A 17,154-nucleotide genomic window follows, 5' to 3' on the forward strand; every position below is an offset into this window, starting at 1 on the left:
TAATACCCATGACTCCCCCAATAGGAGGGCTCAGTCTTTTTTTTTTTTTGCCGGTCATGGGCTTGAGCTCAGGGCCTGAGCACTGTCCTTGGACTTTCTCAAGGTTAGAGCTCTACCACTTGAGCCTCAGCACCACTTCCGGCTTTTTTCTATGTATGTGGTACCGAGGAATCGAACCCGGGTCTTCATGCATGCGAGGCAAGCACTTTAACCACTAGGCCAAACTCCTGGCCCATGGAGGGCTCAGTCTTAAAGTAGCAGTTCTAGGTCAGTTTCAATTGGTGGTCAGCTATTATTTCCCCTGGAAATTGTCTTATCTCTGGGATAAGGATAAAGTCCCAGAAGCCATCCTCCCTGCTGTGTTTATCCTATATTGTTTAAGTGGTGAAATGTGCCTGAGGTTAAAACTGAATCTTTTTATATATACATATTTTTTGTTGTTGTTGTTAGTCATGAGACTTGAAGTGTGGGCCTAGGCCCTGGCTCTGACATGGCTGCTCAAGGCTATTGCCCCATCCCCTGAGCCAGAATGCCACTTCTAGTTTTCTGTTGGTTAACCGGAGAGAAGAGTCTCACACACTTTAGTTCCTGGTTTGGCTTTGAACCTGTATCCTCAGATCTCAGACTCCTGAGTAGCTAGCGGGCCCACTGCACCCGGCTAAAGATGTGTTCTTATTTCAGAGTCTCTGTTGTGAGATGGTTAGGCTGTTGCATAGTTTTGGTCAACAAGTGACTTTAGGGAGATATGAAAAAAAAATTCCACATCTCAAATCCATATACGTGAGGTATCAAAGAAAATCCATCAAATTTGCTGGCAACTAGTGGCTCACAATTATAATAGTAGCTACCCAGAAGTATGATAACCAAGGATGGAGGCTTCAAGAAAGACTGTTCAGAAAAGTTTCTGAGACCCTATGTTCAATTAACTACCAAAGAAGCCAGAACATTACCAAGAAAAGAACATCAGCCTTGTGCAAAATATTCAACCTGGAATGGTGAATGAATGAGGTGGCCAGTGCTGGCCAGAAAGAGCAGGCTTTCTTGATGCATAGATTTCCTGGTCAACAGCACTGTGGCAGACTACACAAAGCCAGCAGTAGGCTGAGAAGGAAGGGCAGGGAAGATAGGACAGTTTTAAGTAACTCTTTCTTTTTTCCCAGTCCTGGATTCAGAGCCTGGGTTCTGTTGCTGGGCCTCTTTGTGCTTAAGGCTAGTGCTCTCCCACCTGAGCCACAGCACAGCTTCTGGCTTTTAATGCTGGAGAAAGGTCTGAAGGAAATTTCCTGCCGCACTGGCCTATAACTGACATTTTCAGACTCAGCCTTCTGAGTAGCTAGAATTAAAGGCATGAACCACTACAGCCAGGAACCATTAACTCTGTGTGTCATCCTCAGAAATAGGGCCCCAATCACCACTATGGTAGGGACAGAAGACAGATGTCACTGGGCAGTAGGCACTGACTGCACTCCCTTTTATACAAGGGCATGCACACATTCAAGCTCTGTATTCTTTGACATGAATAAACCCAGGGCCAGGGGACCAATAGTGCACACCAGTTACAGCATGGATCCGAATCAATGGATGAAGATGCTGATATCCTAGTGTCCAAGCAAGTCTTGCTGTGCTCAGCCCCAGACCCGAGTGACTGGGCATGGGAAGGATGGGACTCCCTGACCTAACTCACAGTAGCAGAGAAGGCCAGGATCTAATCCTAGGGTGCACTGGAACTCTGCCAAAGCCCATCCTGGGCCCAGTGGGAGCCAATTAGTGTCCTAGAACACAACTCTGCATTTCCTCTTTGCCTTTGTGTGTAGGGGACCTGTGGAGGAGCGGGATTTACCACTGCGGATCAGGCAGGGGGAGATCTGATGTCAGGGTCCAGGTTGCACCATAATAGGCTGGAACAATCCACAAGAAGGTAGAGATTGATGGATACAAGCACTCGATAGCAAGTGTACTGGAGGCAATTTGGAGCCTGGAGGCTCCACTGTTCCAGACGTTGGGTATTGTCAGCGGCAACTCCCCTGGCTGAGTGGACTTAGTGGTAGCATCTGGCTCTTGGCGGGCCAGGAGATGGAAGCTTCTGGGCTGGAGCTGGAAGTCCTTTTGGCTGCTGGAGTTTGTTCTGGGCTGCTGTTGGCCCTGCTGGGGAATGAAGGCATGCTTGTGGCATGGAACCAGAATCAGAGCTGAGGGGCGCTGCTGAGGCTGAAGGACAAGCGGCTTATGCAAGTGGTGGTTCTGGTATTGGCTGCCCAGGTCTTTCTGCCAATGTGGGTTGTGTGCCCTGTAACATGTGCAGCTGCCTTTTGCCACCTCAGGGCTTTGGGAAGGCAATGGCTCCTGCACTTGGACAGGTGAGTGCCTTGGTTGTTGGTGCCCCCTCCCCCTGATTCTGGGTCTGGTTTTACTTCAAACATGGTACATCTGCTATTGAAGCAGACAAAACTATTTTGAACGGTTGAACAGTTTTAAGCTCAGCCTCTTCTGCTGGTTAATGTTGAAAACCTTCCTAAGGTATCTTGTGGATCTTCTTGGCAGAAGTTACCACATTGACTCTGTAGGGCATGTGGAAAGGTGCCTTGCTTTTTAATTAATTAATTAATTAATTAATCAATTAGTCCATGAGTCCTGTATCTCCAATTTACCATTAGAAAACTGGAAGTAGCACTGTGGCTCAAGGGATAGGGTGGTATCCTTCAGCTGAAGAGCTCAGAGACAACACACAGCTCCAGAGTTCAAAGCCTACAACCAAAAAAAAAATCCCACAATCTTAAGCTGCATGTTGATGTTGGTCTGGGAGTTTGGCCTTGTGGCAGGGACCTGGCCTCACATGTACAAAGATCAGGGTTGAATTTTGGGTATCACATACATAGAAAAAGCCGAAAGTGGTGCTGTGTCTCAAGTGGTAAAGCTCTAGCCTTGAGAAAACCCAAGGACACTGCTCAGGCCCTGATGTCATGCACCTAGACTGTCAAAAAAATGTATATTTCCTTTATTTCTGTGGGTCATTGGGCTTCAGATCAGCTTGTGGCCTGAGCTCTTCAGCACAAAGCTACCGCACTTCCCCTAGTGCTGAGCATGTCCCTGAACTCTTTAGCTGAAGTCTACCTCCCTTCCCTTGAGCCAAGCCCCACTTTCAGTTTTCTAGAGGTTAATTGGAGAAAAGATTCTCAGGTCCTTTTGTGCCCTGGCTGGCTTTGAACCTTGATCCTCAGATGTCTGCCTCCTGAGTAGCTAGGATTACATGAATGAGCCACAGGCTCACCTCACCCGCACTTTAAGGATCTTTTTGATTCGAAAATTGAGATCTGGTATTTTAAGACTCAAAGCAGTGGTTATTGGCTTAGAAAAATGGCATCCACTTTGGTTTTTTCTTTGCTTTGGCTCCATTTTGGCGACAAGTATTAGAAATTTATATGTGAAAGTCTATTGGTTTCAGAAGCTTTGTCTGTCTAAATCCACTTGTGTATTTAGGTATCAAAAGAAAAGGACAGGGAAAACCTAGAAGTCCACGCATGGTGGAAGACAATAAATAAGCTGGCATGAAGACACTTCATCTCAACCTAGTGAGATGGGCATACTGGACTGTCTTCATCCTGTCTCTTTTCCTTGCAAACTGACACTGAACATCTGATGTAGATGATGTGATTGGTATTTCTAGAAATAGATCCTTGGGAAACTTTCAAAGAGGGTTCAAAAAGATTTATCTGAGTGATGTAATTTGGTTTCAGTACTATTTGGTAATTGGTTATAGTTTTTCAAAAGAGGCACTTGCTAAGCCTGGAATTCTTGGTATAGTGTTGGTCCTTTACATTTTCTTTTTCATTAATGGGACATGGGACATGAACTCTTGGCTTGGGCACTGTCCCTTTTCTCTACAACTCCAGGCTATCACCCTTCCCTAGAGCTAAGGCCCAGGGATAAGACTCTCCTGTTCTTCTGCACTCCTTAGATCCTTGCCTCCTGAGTAACTAGGATTACAAGAGTGAGCCAACGTGCCTGTCACCAATTATATTCCTAATAAAATAATCCAAAATAGAAAGCTCCAGATTTTAAGGAAGGGTATTCACTTACTAATGTATATAAGAATAGTCCAAATCCTAAATCAAGACGTCCAGTTTAACCTGCTTGACCACCTGCATGTGGTGCTTACCTTTGAAAGCTCAAACCCACTGAAGCTTGGGGCTATTTCCAACCAGTTCCAAGATGGAGAGCAGTCTCTGTGCAGCTATTAAAATGACTCCTAACTGTATTCACTGAATGCTGTTGACTTTAATGCTGTGGGTTTGAGTCCCTCCTGAATGGATTGGATTTAACATAATTATCTCACCCTGCAGTCATAACATTTCTGGTCTCAATCATTGTTAATATGAAGACTTAGCATTAATTGAGAAGTATTTTATACATCCTTAAGGAGTATTTTCAGTAATAACTAGTTTTAGTGCAGGTGTAGTATGTTTTCATTGGTTTCAGTTATTGAATTGTTTTTATACATGCAGTTGTTCTAGAAATTCTGTATGTATATTTAGAACAGAATTGCTTTTATAAAACTTATTTCTAATAAACTGTGGATTCATCTTTAGTGGAGAGTATAATGCTCCATTAAAGATTGAGCCATTAAATATTCTTATCCCATAAGAAGGATTTATGCTTTTTCAGCCCACGTATAATTTTTTTCATATATTTTATTGTAATTAATAGAAGGGTTACATTATATTCATCATATAGAAGGTGCATTGCCTCACAAACATTGATACCCTTTATCATGTTTTGGTCCCCATTTCCCTCCCCCCTCCCCTTGCCTCCTATAATTGTGTGTGTGTGTGTGTGTGTGTGTGTGTGTGTGTGTGTGTGTGTGTGTGAAACTTGAACCCTGGGCGTAGGCTTTGTCCCTGAGTTCTTCAGCTCGAGGCTACCTTTCTACCCCTTGAGCCACAGCTCTGGTGGTTAATTGGAGTTCTCATGGACTAAACAGTCTATTGGACTGTTTAATATCAGGGCTTGCTTTGAACTGCAATCCTCAGGTCTCAGCCTCCTCAGTAGCTACGATTATAGGCCTAAGCTACTGCACCTGGAGCAGTGTAATGTTGTGAGTAGGAGAATCAGGCAAAATCACACAGGTTCTTTCCTGACTACTTCATTTGCCTTCTCTGCCATCATGCTTCCAGAATCTTCTGTTCCATGTCAACAGCAGGAAAGAATGGAAGAAGCTCTGGTGTATTGCTTTTTATTTCTCACCTTGTATTTTACGACTCTGATCTTGTCCAAGAATTAAAAACTGAAAAACAGAGTCAGTTTTGGAAACACGCTCATAAGCCAGATAAAGATGATTTGTGGATTTAGTTGATTATAACATCTTACATTCTAAGTTAGTGCAGATTTGCTTCAGTTTGTTTCTAGTTTTTCTAATGTGAGAAAAAGTAGTCACACATGTAATGTAATTCAATGATACCTATTTGTTTCCTTCATTGTTACCTTGATTTGTAGTGAATTTTATCAAAAGTTTCACTATCAACCCATCAGAGACCACATCCTCATGACAAACATTAAACTATGTTACTAAACTTTTACCGTAGTTACTGATATAGTGTGGTCAAACACAACTTTAAATAGTCTGGAGGAATGAGTTAGCTATTTGTCCTTAAATTATTCTCCATACAGACTTTTTGAAGTGCTTTGTTTACTTGAAAGATAAGTTTACTGGATGGTATAGTTTATGGTGTTTCTAGAAATCCTTTCTTTTTTTTCTTTTTGTCAGTCTTGCAGCTTGAACTTGGGGCCTGGGCTCTGTCCTTTGGCTTATTCAAGTCTAGAGCTCTACCACTTGAACACCAGCACCATTTCTGGCCTTTTCTATATATGTGGCAACGAGGAATCGAACCTAGTTATTTTTTCTTTCTTTCTTTTTCTTTTTGTCTTCAACTCAGGGCCTGAGCACTGTGCTTGGCCTTTCCCCAGGCTAGAGCTCTGCCACTTGAGCCACAGCACCACTTTTGGCTTTTGTTTTCTATGAATGTGGTTCCAAGGAATTGAACTTGGGTCTTTCTGCATGCTAGGCAAGCACTCTACCACTGGGCCAAACAACCAGCCCCAAACTCCCTCCTTTTTCTTTCCTATGGTGTCCTCACAATTTTTTTTATTGACTTTTCTCTTTAGTCTGTTTCCTTTCTCTCCTGTGTATATCTATTTTTTCTCTTTTTCTCAAACCCTCTTCCCTCCATATATGTTTTTTTTTCTTACTTTTTTTTTCTTTTCTGTGTCATGGTTCTTGATATCTGGGCCTGGGCAGTGTCCCTGAGCTCTTCAATTCAAGGTTACCCCCTTACCCCTTTAGCCACAGTCCCACTTTCTGTTTTCCAGTGATTAATTGGGAATTAAGAGTCTCAGGTTTTTAGTGCCCTGGATGGCTTTGAACTATGATCCTCAGATCTCAGCCTACTGAGTAGCTAGGATTACATTGGTGAGCTACTGAGACCAACATAAATGAAAATCTTATTTAAAAAATATTTTATGCACCTTCCACCTCTATTCTTTATTGTAGCATGTAGGCAATGTTCATAAAAGTTTGTGCTAGCAGTTCTTTTGTTTTGGAAGGAGGAATCAGGCTACAGATGATCAGCCTTAATCTCTGGAAATTTAATAACAAAACAGATTAACATAGCATGTTTTTGTGCTATTTACATTTTTTTACATGTTTTGATTTTGGGACCTAAGTCAAATCTTGTAAGGCCCCAATCAATCATTAGCTGCCTTCTTGAGTACTGGTACTCTCTTTAATACTTACCTGAAAACTATGCTTTATGAAGATCTTCTGATGCGGTTTGTATGCCCTGTGATTGTATTCCCTGTGATGTCCTGTATGTTTTGATTGCTTCAGAGGGTACTTTTTCATAGTAGGTCTAAATGACTTTTTCCATGAGGCAGAATATGAAAATGCAGAAATTATTTGTTTTCTTCTCTGTTACCTTGATTTGTAGTGAATTTTATCAAAATGAGTTAAAAGTACTCTTTCAGACACTTATTATAACTAATGTTGTCATGCCTGATTATTAGCTCCTTAGAATTTTCAGCTTTTCTCTATTCCTAGCGCTATAAATGTGTTCTGATGTATTAGGGAAACTTTGTATTGGTAATTACCTACTTAATATACGGGAACTATGTCTATTTTGAGTTTTTTTTCTCCCACTCTATGGATAACACAGAAAGCTCCAAATAGTTTATGTAAGAAAAAAAGCATACATGTGAAGAATGAACTTCCAGAATTGATGTGCTCCTGATTCCGGGCTAATTACTTGATGGAAATGTGCCATTGCAGGAAATGGTTTCATTTGGTGATGTGGCTGTGGACTTCAGCTGTGAAGAGTGGCAGGACCTTAGCATTGCTCAGAGGACCCTGTATAGAGATGTAATGCTGGAGAACTACAGAAGCCTGCTGTCACTGGGTGAGCAAAAGTCAGCTTATCTTGCAAGACCAAGTGATTTAATTTTAGTGGCTAGGTGAATTTTTACCACACTTTTGGTGCTATTTAGATGTAATATTCCTGCCCATGGGAAGTATCATTTTTTTTCTTTCTTTTTAAAATTTTATTGTTGTTGTTGATGGTGGTGGTGGTGGTGGTGGTGATCATTGGGTATGATCTCTAGGATTTGGCACCATCCTTGAGCTCTTCAGCTAAAGGCTGGTTCTCCACCACCTTGAGCTACCAGACCAGTTTTAATTTTCTAGTGGTTAATTGGAGATACACATTCTCAGAGAGTTTTGTGCCTACACTGGGTTTGAACCTCAATCCTCAGATCTCAGTCTCCTGAGAAGCTAGGATAACAGGTGTGAGCCGCCGACACCAACCAGGATGGTTTCCTTCTTTTTTTTCTTTGGCAGTCCTGGGGCTTGAACTCAAGGCCTGAGCATTGTCCTAGGACTTTTCCTCAAGGCTAGCGCTCTACCTTTTGGGCTACAGTACCATTTTGACTTTTCTAGGTATGTGGTAACAAGAAATTGAACCTGGGTCTTCATGCATTAGTAAGAACTCTACCAGTAGGCTAAAGTGCTGGCCCTAGTATCCTTTTTCATCTAAGGAAAACTTTGACTCGATTATGTAATTCTTGAGGTAATTTTATAGTCATTATTTAAGCAGACAAATCATTAGTTTGACAAAATTGTAAACTATGTTCCCGAATAAGAGATTGTCTTCATAAGCCATAGGTGATTATTGTAGTTGGACATAAAATCTAGAGTAGAATGTATATGAATACTGGAAATATGATTTCGGGAAGTAGAGCTTGGGCTCAAACTGGTAGAAGGCTAGCCTGAAGTAAAAGAGCTGAATTCCAGCCACACAATGAGAAAAAGAAATCTAATGCTAGGGAAAAATCAACCATGGAGCAAGTGCTAAATGGGAAAGAAGATTTAGGTGTAAGCTTGTGGACAAGATATGTGAGACCTTACAACACAGATGACACACCATGAGCAATACTTCACTATTTCTTTTCAACAGGGTATTGTTTTCCCAAACCTAAATTGATTGAAAAGCTGGAGCAAGGTGCAGAACCATGGATAGGAAAGGTCTCAGAAAAGAAATTTACAGGTGAGTTAACACATTTTGTATAGTGTTGGTGGAGCCACAACCCAGAAGATAAATACATCTGGAGGTGTACTGAGCAATAATATTCCTGCTTCCCCTGAGTTATGAGTGTGGCAAAGAATTAGGTGATCTTTTTTCTTAATGAATTATGAATCAAGAATTCATATGGAGTCATGTTGAATTTTGTGTGGCAGTAGAGTTACAGTTAGAAATTTTCTTTCTCTTTGTGGTAATCATTCTGAAGCAAAAAAATTAGAGACGTAGAAAATGAGGTTTCATTTACTGTATAACTAGAATAGGTATAATTTATAAAGGACTATGCCAGTGCTGGTGTTCTGTGATAAGAAAAATGTTTTAACAGTGGTGGTCAGAGACTGTGACTCAGGATCAAAGATTTTAGTCTACGGTGGATGATTGAGAGCATCCTGAGCTGCAGTACTCTTCATTTTTCATGGTTCTGATGGTCTGAATAGCCAGAAAAGGAATTTGGACTTAAACTTTGTCCCAGATTGACAGAAATGAACTTTAAAATTTCCACAAATAAATAAAGGAATTGATAGTGAGAAGTTAGTATTGAAGAGATTCATGTACTAACCTTTAATCTTGGGAACCATTCCTGCTTAGGTGAAAGGAAAGGGATGGATAAAATACTCCACTGGTCTCGGAATCTAGAAAATCTTCCTGTTCCTTACCTAATGGTTGAGAAAGAAAGCAGAAAAATATACATATTTCAAGAAAATAAAAGCAACAGCCTAAAGCTGCATGTCGTAGCTCGCACCTGTAGTCCTAGCTACTCAGCAGGTTGAGATCTGAGGATTAGGGTTAAAAGCCAGTCTGGGCACAAAAGTATCTGAAACTCTAATGGCCAATTAACCTCTAGAAAATGGCTTGGCTCTAGAGTAGGGTGGTAATTGGGGCTTCGCTCAAGGGTAGGGCAGTAGCCTTGAGCTTAAGAGCTCAGGGACAGCGTGCAGGCTGAGTTCAATCCCCATGACCCCCCCCCAAAACGGAACAGCTTATGTACCTATGAAAAATCAAAACAATATTTGAAAAAAATAAACCTAAGGATAGTATATAGAGATATTAAGTACTCAGCCAATACATAGTTGAATTATTTGAGCAAATGTTTCTTTCTCATATAAAAAGAGAGAAAACACAGAAAAACATTATTTTCCACTATAAAATATCAGTATTAGTTAATATGTCATGGAAAAAATATATATTTCTCATAAGTCAATTACTCTTTTGATATCTTCAAATACTAACTGTTAGGATGGGAGAAAATGTCTTTACCTTGACCTGGCATGTTGACTCATGCCTATAATCCTAGCTACTCAGGCTGAGATCTGAGGATCGTGTTTCAAAGCTACCCTGGGCACTAAAGACCCTGAGACTCTTATCTCCCAATTAACCACTAGAAATCCAGACATGGCACTGTGGATCCAGGGGTAGCAAGATAGCCTGTAACTGAAAAGCCCAGGGACAGTACCCTGGCCCAGACTTCAAGCCCCATGACAAACCCAAAAAAAATAGAGAAAAAGAAACAAAGAAAATGTCTTTACATTAAAAATATTTGAATCTTTGTTTTTGTCTTTTTTCCATTTTAACATATTAAAGCTGTTCAAGAAATGGAAGACATAATCAAGTTCAGCCAGAAAAATTCAGTTGAATGTCTATGTGAAGTAGCAATGGAAGAAAGACTGAGGTTAGTTAGAACTTATGATTGGAGTTCAAAACATAAGGCAGAGCTGATTAGGAAAAATCAGTGTTCCTTTCTGATGGAGACAGAAGAATTCAGTGAGTGTCAGAATATGCTTCTTTATAGTGAGCCTGATGACATACATGCTGCAGATAAGCCAGTTGTGTCTCCTGTAGTTGAAGAATCCTTTAGATATTCACAGTATTTTAGTCAAAAATTTGAGCGTCCTAATGGCAATAACAGTAACAAGCACAGGGAAGACTGTGAAAAGTCTACTCACTATACCCAAACAGCTGTTCAGACAAGGAAGAAAACACCTGAATTTACCCACTATGGAACACCAGATACCCAGAAATCAGCTCTTAGAATCCATTGGAGAATTCCTACAAAAGAGAAGCCATATGAGTGCAACAAATGTGGAAAGTCTTTCACCCAGAAAAGAGGCCTTAATAATCATCAGAGAACACACACAGGAGAGAAACCTTATGAATGCAAAGAATGTGGAAAGTCTTTCACCAGGCAGGCAAACCTTTCTAGGCATCAGAGAATACACATAGAAGAGAAATCTTATACATGTAACATGTTTGGAGAGTCTTTCACTTCGAAAGATTGTCTTACTACCCATCAGAGAATACACACAGGAGTGAAACCTTACACTCATAACACCTGTGGAAAGTCTTTCACCCAGAAGAATCACTTTTCTGCTCATCACAGAGTAAATACAGGGGAGAAACCTTATACATGTAACATGTGTGGAAAGTCTTTCAGTGATAAGTCAAGCCTTACTGTTCATCAGAACAGACACACAGGAGAGAAACCTTATACATGTAACATGTGTGGAAAATCTTTCACCCAGAAGAAACACCTTACTAGACATCACAGAATACACACAGGGGAGAAATATTATACATGTAACAAGTGTGGAAAGTCTTTCACCCGGAAGGAAAGCCTTACTAACCATCACAGAGTACACACAGGGGAGAAGCCTTATACATGTAACATGTGTGGAAAGTCTTTCACCTGGAAGGAAAGCCTTACTAACCATCACAGAGTACACACAGGGGAGAAACCTTATACATGTGACATGTGTGGTAAGTCTTTCAGTGACAAGTCAAGCTTTATTGTTCATCAGAAAAGACACACAGGAGAGAAACCTTATACATGTAACATGTGTGGAAAGTCTTTCACCATAAAAAAAGAACTTACTGCCCATCAGAGATCACACTCAGGAGAGAATCTTCATAGATGTATTGAATGTGGAAAGGTATTCACCCGGAAGACAAACCTTGTTAATCATCAGAGAACACACACAGGAGAGCAAACTCATGGATGTAATAAATGTGGAAAGTCATTTGCCCGGAAGACAAACGTTACTAACCATCAGAAACACACATAGGAGAGAATTCTTATGAATGTAACAGGTATGGAAAGGATTTCAAAATGAAGTCATACCTCACTTTGCATCAGAGAACACACTCAGGAGATAAACCTCATGAATGTAAAAGGTGTGGAGAGTCTTTTGCCCAAAAGACACAACTTAACATCCATCAGAGAACACACACAGGAGAGAAAACATACATGTAACATGTGTGGAAAAGCTTTCAGCCAGAAGGTAGGCCTTATTATACATCAGAGAAGACATACAGGAGAGGATCCATATGAATGTAAGTAATATATAAAATCTTTCACAAAGAAACTACATCAAAGCAACCATAAAAGAATTGTCACTGATGAGAAACCTTAAGAACGTAATAAAATATTTGAAGGCTTTTTCCTAGAAGAAAACTCAGTTTGCATCACAGTACCCACACAGAGAGAAGGCTTATGAATGTAGCAAATGTGCAGTCCTTCACTCAGAAGTCACAGCTCAGGGTTCCTCACTGAACACCACATGAGAAAAATTCTATGAATGAAACAAATGTGGAAAGTATTTTTTTCCTTGTTTGTTTTTACTTTTTATTTGTCAGCTTGAACTTCGATTTTCTGGCAGTTAATTGGAGATAAGAGTCTCCCAGACTTTTTTGTGTTGGGCCTGGCTTTGAATCACAGTCCTCAGATTGCAGCCTGCTCAGTAGCTTGGCATAAGCCACTAGTGTCTGGCAAGTTTTTTCAAGAAGTCATATCTCAGTTTGCATCAGAAACCACACAAGAGAGAAATTGTATGAATGGAACAATTGTGGAATGTCCTTTACCAACAATCCATGGCTCTGTACTTACAAAGACAGTAGAGACAAATCTCCTTACTATAACAATGGAGGAAAATCTTTCATCTGGAAGGCACACCTCAGTGTTTATCAGAGAAGTGATTCATACAGAAGAAAAGTAGCAAACAGTACAAATGTTCAGTGACTCTTGTTCAAGAACACAGAAACCATCAATTTCTTCACTGCTCTCCTACCAGCTCCTGCGTATGTGTGGTCCATTAATTGGAGATAAGTGTCTCTTTGTTTTTAGTGCCAGGGTTGTCTGTGAACCTCAATCCTCAGATGTCAGCCTCCTGAGTAGCTAGGAAAACAGGCATGAATCACTGTGCCCAGCTTGTCTTAACACCTTTTATCTCCTTGTTACTTCCTGAAACATTCATTGAACATGGAAAGACACACAGTAGGGGATACATTTTTTTGTGTGTGTTGGTACAAGTGTTGGCAGCTTGAACTCTGACCTTAGGCACCATTCTTCAGCATTTTTGCTTGAGGTTAATGCTCTACCAATTGAGCCACAGCTTCATTCTTGTTCTTTGGTGGGTAAATAAGGATAAGAGTCTTAAGAATTTGGATGAGTAATCCCAAAATGACTTTAGGTTTTCTTTTGATTGAATTAATCACTGGTGAGTCATTGTTTGTGATTGTTTACTCTTGCCCATTTAGTTTTTTTTTGTGAGTTACACTAAAGCACCATTGTATATATTGTGAAGAGCCCGTGTTTTATACATGTTCTGTAGGTTGAAATAAATTTCTCAGGACGATGAATATCTCTCTGCCATGACTACTTTTCCTTTCTCCATCTCTCTGAAAACAGCTGTACCAAAACACAATTAAGACAGGGTTTTGTTCACCTTAATTCTGGTAGTAATGGAAAAAATGAACTAAAGGAAGTTGGATGATTAGATGGAGCCAATTGTGGTGTTTCACACCAGTATTACTGGCTACTGAGGAGTTTGAGATCTGAGGATCAAGGTTCAAAACCAGTGGAACCAAAGGACCTGAGACTCTTATCTCCAATTAATCTGTAGAAAAAGGGATATAGAGCTCAGGGACAATGCACAGGCCCAGGGGTAGGGTGGTAGCCTTGAGTTGAAGATGTAAGGGACAGGGTCGAACCTAAGTTCAAGTCCCATGATCCACCAAAAAGAAAAAGAAGATAGTTATATGGCTAGAGAAATCCAAGGGATGAGAGATACAAAGGTAGGAAGATGCTAGACATTTGGTAAGGTAGAATTCGGGTAAAAAGTAATCCTTCGTGTGTCCATGGATGTCTCCTTGTGTGTATCTCTCTGGGTATGTCTCCCATGAGACCACTCACACTGTTGGAGTGTGCCCCTACCTTTCTATGTGTCTGCTTTTTGTAGGGTTTTTTTTTTGCCAGTCTTAGGGCTTGAACTCTGGGCCTGACCACTGTCCTTGGGCTTCTTTCTCAAGGCTAGTATTTTACCACTTGAGGCACAGTAGCATTTCTTCCTTTTTTCTATGTTTGGTGTACCAAGGAATCAGACCTGCATATTCATGCATTCTAGGCAAGTACTCTATCACTAACCCTAACTCCCAGCCCCCAAATAAACAATTATAGAATATGTGCCTAGTATTTCTCCTATAAAGGTAGTATTTCTCCAATAAACATCACATTTAGCGTGTGTTTCAGAATAATTGACAAAAGGTGCTTTCAGTGGGGATGACTGCATCCTTGCATATCCCCAACTCTCATTCTTTTTTTTTTTCTTGCCAGTTGTGGGACTTGAACTCAGGGCCTGAGTATTGTCCTTGGACTTTTCTCAAGGCTAGAGCTCTACCATTTGAGCCACAGCACCACTTCCAGCTTTTTTCTACGTATGTGGTACCAAGGAATCGAACCCGGGTCTTCGTGCATGCTAGGCAAGCAATCTACCACTAGGCCAAACTCTGGCCCTTCATCTCTCTCTCTTTAATCTTTCCAAGGGTGGACTCCAGAAAACCGGTGGTGTCTGGGGAGTGGTGCATGAGGAGAAGGAAACAAGGGGAGCTGACAATCAAACCTGGAGCCAGGTTCTACATACAGGTCACCATCTTATGCCCCAATGAAACACCTGAGTGACTCACTCATCTTGGGTCCTGGGACTGTGGCAGTGCAAGGCTATGATAGTACAACATAGATTTGTGGCACATGTGAAGGCCTGGTACCCATCTCTTGTTATGTGGCCTCTTTCTGATGAGGAAAACAGCTCATTTCTCCTAAGCTCACTGAAGGCTGGGTGCCAGTGAATCATACCCATCACCCTAGCCATCCAAGTGGGCAGAGGACCACACTTGCCATCCCAGCTCCTCTAGAGGCTTCAGATCTGAGGAGAAACATTCAATGACAACCCAAGTTGCTCTAATCTCCAAAATACTGGCAGTGTTAAAATACTGGCCTTAAGTAATAAAATCTAAGGCACAGGAATCAGACACTGAATTCAAGTTCTGGTATTAGCAGAACTAAAAATAATGTACATTTTGTGGTACCTACATGAAGCATAAAGGTGTGAGACACTGTCAAATGCTCTAAGGAACACTCAACTGTGTGGCTGGTGGCCTGCAACTGGGAAACAGGGAGGGGTAGATGGGAGCCTGTATGAGGGATAGAGCCCTGAGTGGAGGTGAGGGGTAGGTCTAGGAATTGGGCATGAGGGGTACAGCCAGAAATGGGTTTGAGGGTTGGGCTCATGGGTGAGGAATAAGAAGTGGTCCTGGAAAGGGGGAATGAGGGATGGGGACTGGAAAATGAAGTGAGGGGTGGGGCTGGCAGTGGGGAAGTTGGGGGCAGTTTGTGGGGGAGAGGATGGAGCAGGAAATGGTAATTAGTTATGTCAGGAGTGGTAGTGAAGGGTGTTGCCTTGAATGGGGATAAAGGGTGCTGGGGGCAATGAGCATACAGAGTGATTCTGGAAAGAAAAGGGATGTGTGTGCAGCTGGAAATGGGGCTTAGGGGTGGGGTCAAAAGTAGGGTGAGGAGTAGAGGTGGTAGTGGGGGACCGGGGTCAGTCTGGAACTTTCCCATTAACCTATCTCCATGTCTGATCTCTTCATTGGAGCCCTTTCCTTGATTCATGAGGTTCAGCAAGTCAGTGCTGCTTTCTTTCTCTGAAGCAGGTCAGGTCCATTCTCTCCATTGTGGGAGTCCTTGCTGTACCTGGAGAACCTACTCCTACGTAATTGCATGGGTGAAGCCCCTGCTCTCAGACTCAATGTCTCCTTGTCAGGGATATCTCCTCCCCTCTCCGCTATAATATTGTTTTCACCTCATCATCGGTCTTATGCCTCTGATTTCTGGAAAGGATCATTGTGAATTCAGGCTTTCTTCTCCAACATGATAGCAGCATAGAGGCACCACATCAACTTTTATTTCTCCAATCCCTTCAGTAGTGTCTCATCCTCAGTGCTCAGGGTCCTTGTGCTCCAGCTCATGTGATCTTAGCATCGACCAGGACAGCTCATCAAGCCATGGTCTAGTGGGTGGCAGTCATTGCCTCTCATAGTTTGTGCCTCTCTGCGTAGCTGAGTCTAACTTAGTGCATGACCAGTGCCTGACATCTACCTACTGCCAAGGCAAAGATGGATGTGACATCACAGAATTTATGGCCATTCTTTTGTGAAGCAGGGGAGTTCTCCCATCCCAACCTGAGGTACCCAAGACAGGGTTCATCCATGCCAGGAGTACATTCAGTTGCTAGCAACTAAACCTTCACTCACTCCCTGATGCATTCAGGCAATAAGACCTACCTTTTATGATCTGTCATGAATCATAGTAGTTAAGTTTTTTCTTTTTTTCCTATGTTGGGCACTTGAACTCTGGTCCTGGCACTGTCTTAGAGCTTTATTTTTGCACAAGGCCAAAGCTCTACACCTTTATCCACAGTGCCACTTCTGTCTTTCCTTCCCCTTCCTCTTCTTTTCTCCTCTTCCACCTGTTTCTCTTCTTCTTTTCCTTCTCCTCCTCCTTTGTCTTTGTCTTGTACTTTATTGGAGATAACAGTCTCACAGAATTTCCTGCCCAGGCTGGCATTGAACTGAGATTCTCTGATTAGCTAGGATTACAGAGGATGAGGGTTGCAAATTACTAACCCTCATCTCTGGTACATCACCCATTTCTGCTTTGACTTTTTCCAATCATGTATTTATACTGATATGTATATACGTACATTGTCTAACTCTACACCTGCACACAATAATGTATAAATCCAAGCTGTTTCTCTCCTTGCTATGTCCACAGTGTGTAGAATCTAAAAGGAAAGTTTTTTTTAATCTAGACTTTTTTCCCCTGGTGCTTTCCATCACTCCCTTTCACTTTACCCATTTGTAATGATGTCTTCCTGGGTGCATTGGCTTCTCAGGCCACTCACACTGCTTAGATTCAGATAGAATGCAACACTGGCTTTAGTCATGCATGGACAACAGAACAGAAAGCATCCATTGTGTGCCACCCAACACCTGTCATCCACATGCCATGCCACCTCAACTCTCCCGGCCACACAGGCAGCATTTTGTTAGCATCCTTGCAGTAGCCTAGGGATGGGTTTATGGGATCATCGGGACAGCTGTCCCTAGACCTGAATCCCCTGCATAAGGCCACATTTCCCTGGATTCCATGTATATTGGCTGATCTGGGTAATCACTGGGGTTGGAGAAAGCCAGGGCTGCT

General features: G+C 41.8%; 1 protein-coding gene and 1 long non-coding RNA gene across 2 annotated transcripts in view; one reads left to right on the top strand and one right to left on the bottom strand.

Annotated features, from left to right (window-relative positions):
• LOC150039735 (uncharacterized) overlaps window positions 1-17,154 on the bottom strand; it is a 44,528-nt gene that overhangs the window by 10,830 nt on the left and 16,544 nt on the right. The window contains exon 2 of the long non-coding RNA XR_016534249.1: window positions 9,181-9,277. This is a non-coding gene — a long non-coding RNA (uncharacterized LOC150039735). The remainder of the gene's footprint in view (window positions 1-9,180; window positions 9,278-17,154) is intronic.
• LOC150039736 (uncharacterized) lies at window positions 10,274-11,680 on the top strand. The gene has a single exon (XM_090327612.1). It carries the CDS (start codon window positions 10,274-10,276, stop codon window positions 11,678-11,680), a length of 1,407 nt encoding a protein of 468 aa, XP_090183738.1.

The sequence above is a fragment of the Megascapheus bottae genome, unplaced genomic scaffold (assembly GCF_031878675.1).
Source record: "Megascapheus bottae isolate mThoBot1 unplaced genomic scaffold, mThoBot2.hap1 HAP1_SCAFFOLD_45, whole genome shotgun sequence".
Lineage (NCBI taxonomy): Eukaryota > Metazoa > Chordata > Mammalia > Rodentia > Geomyidae > Megascapheus > Megascapheus bottae.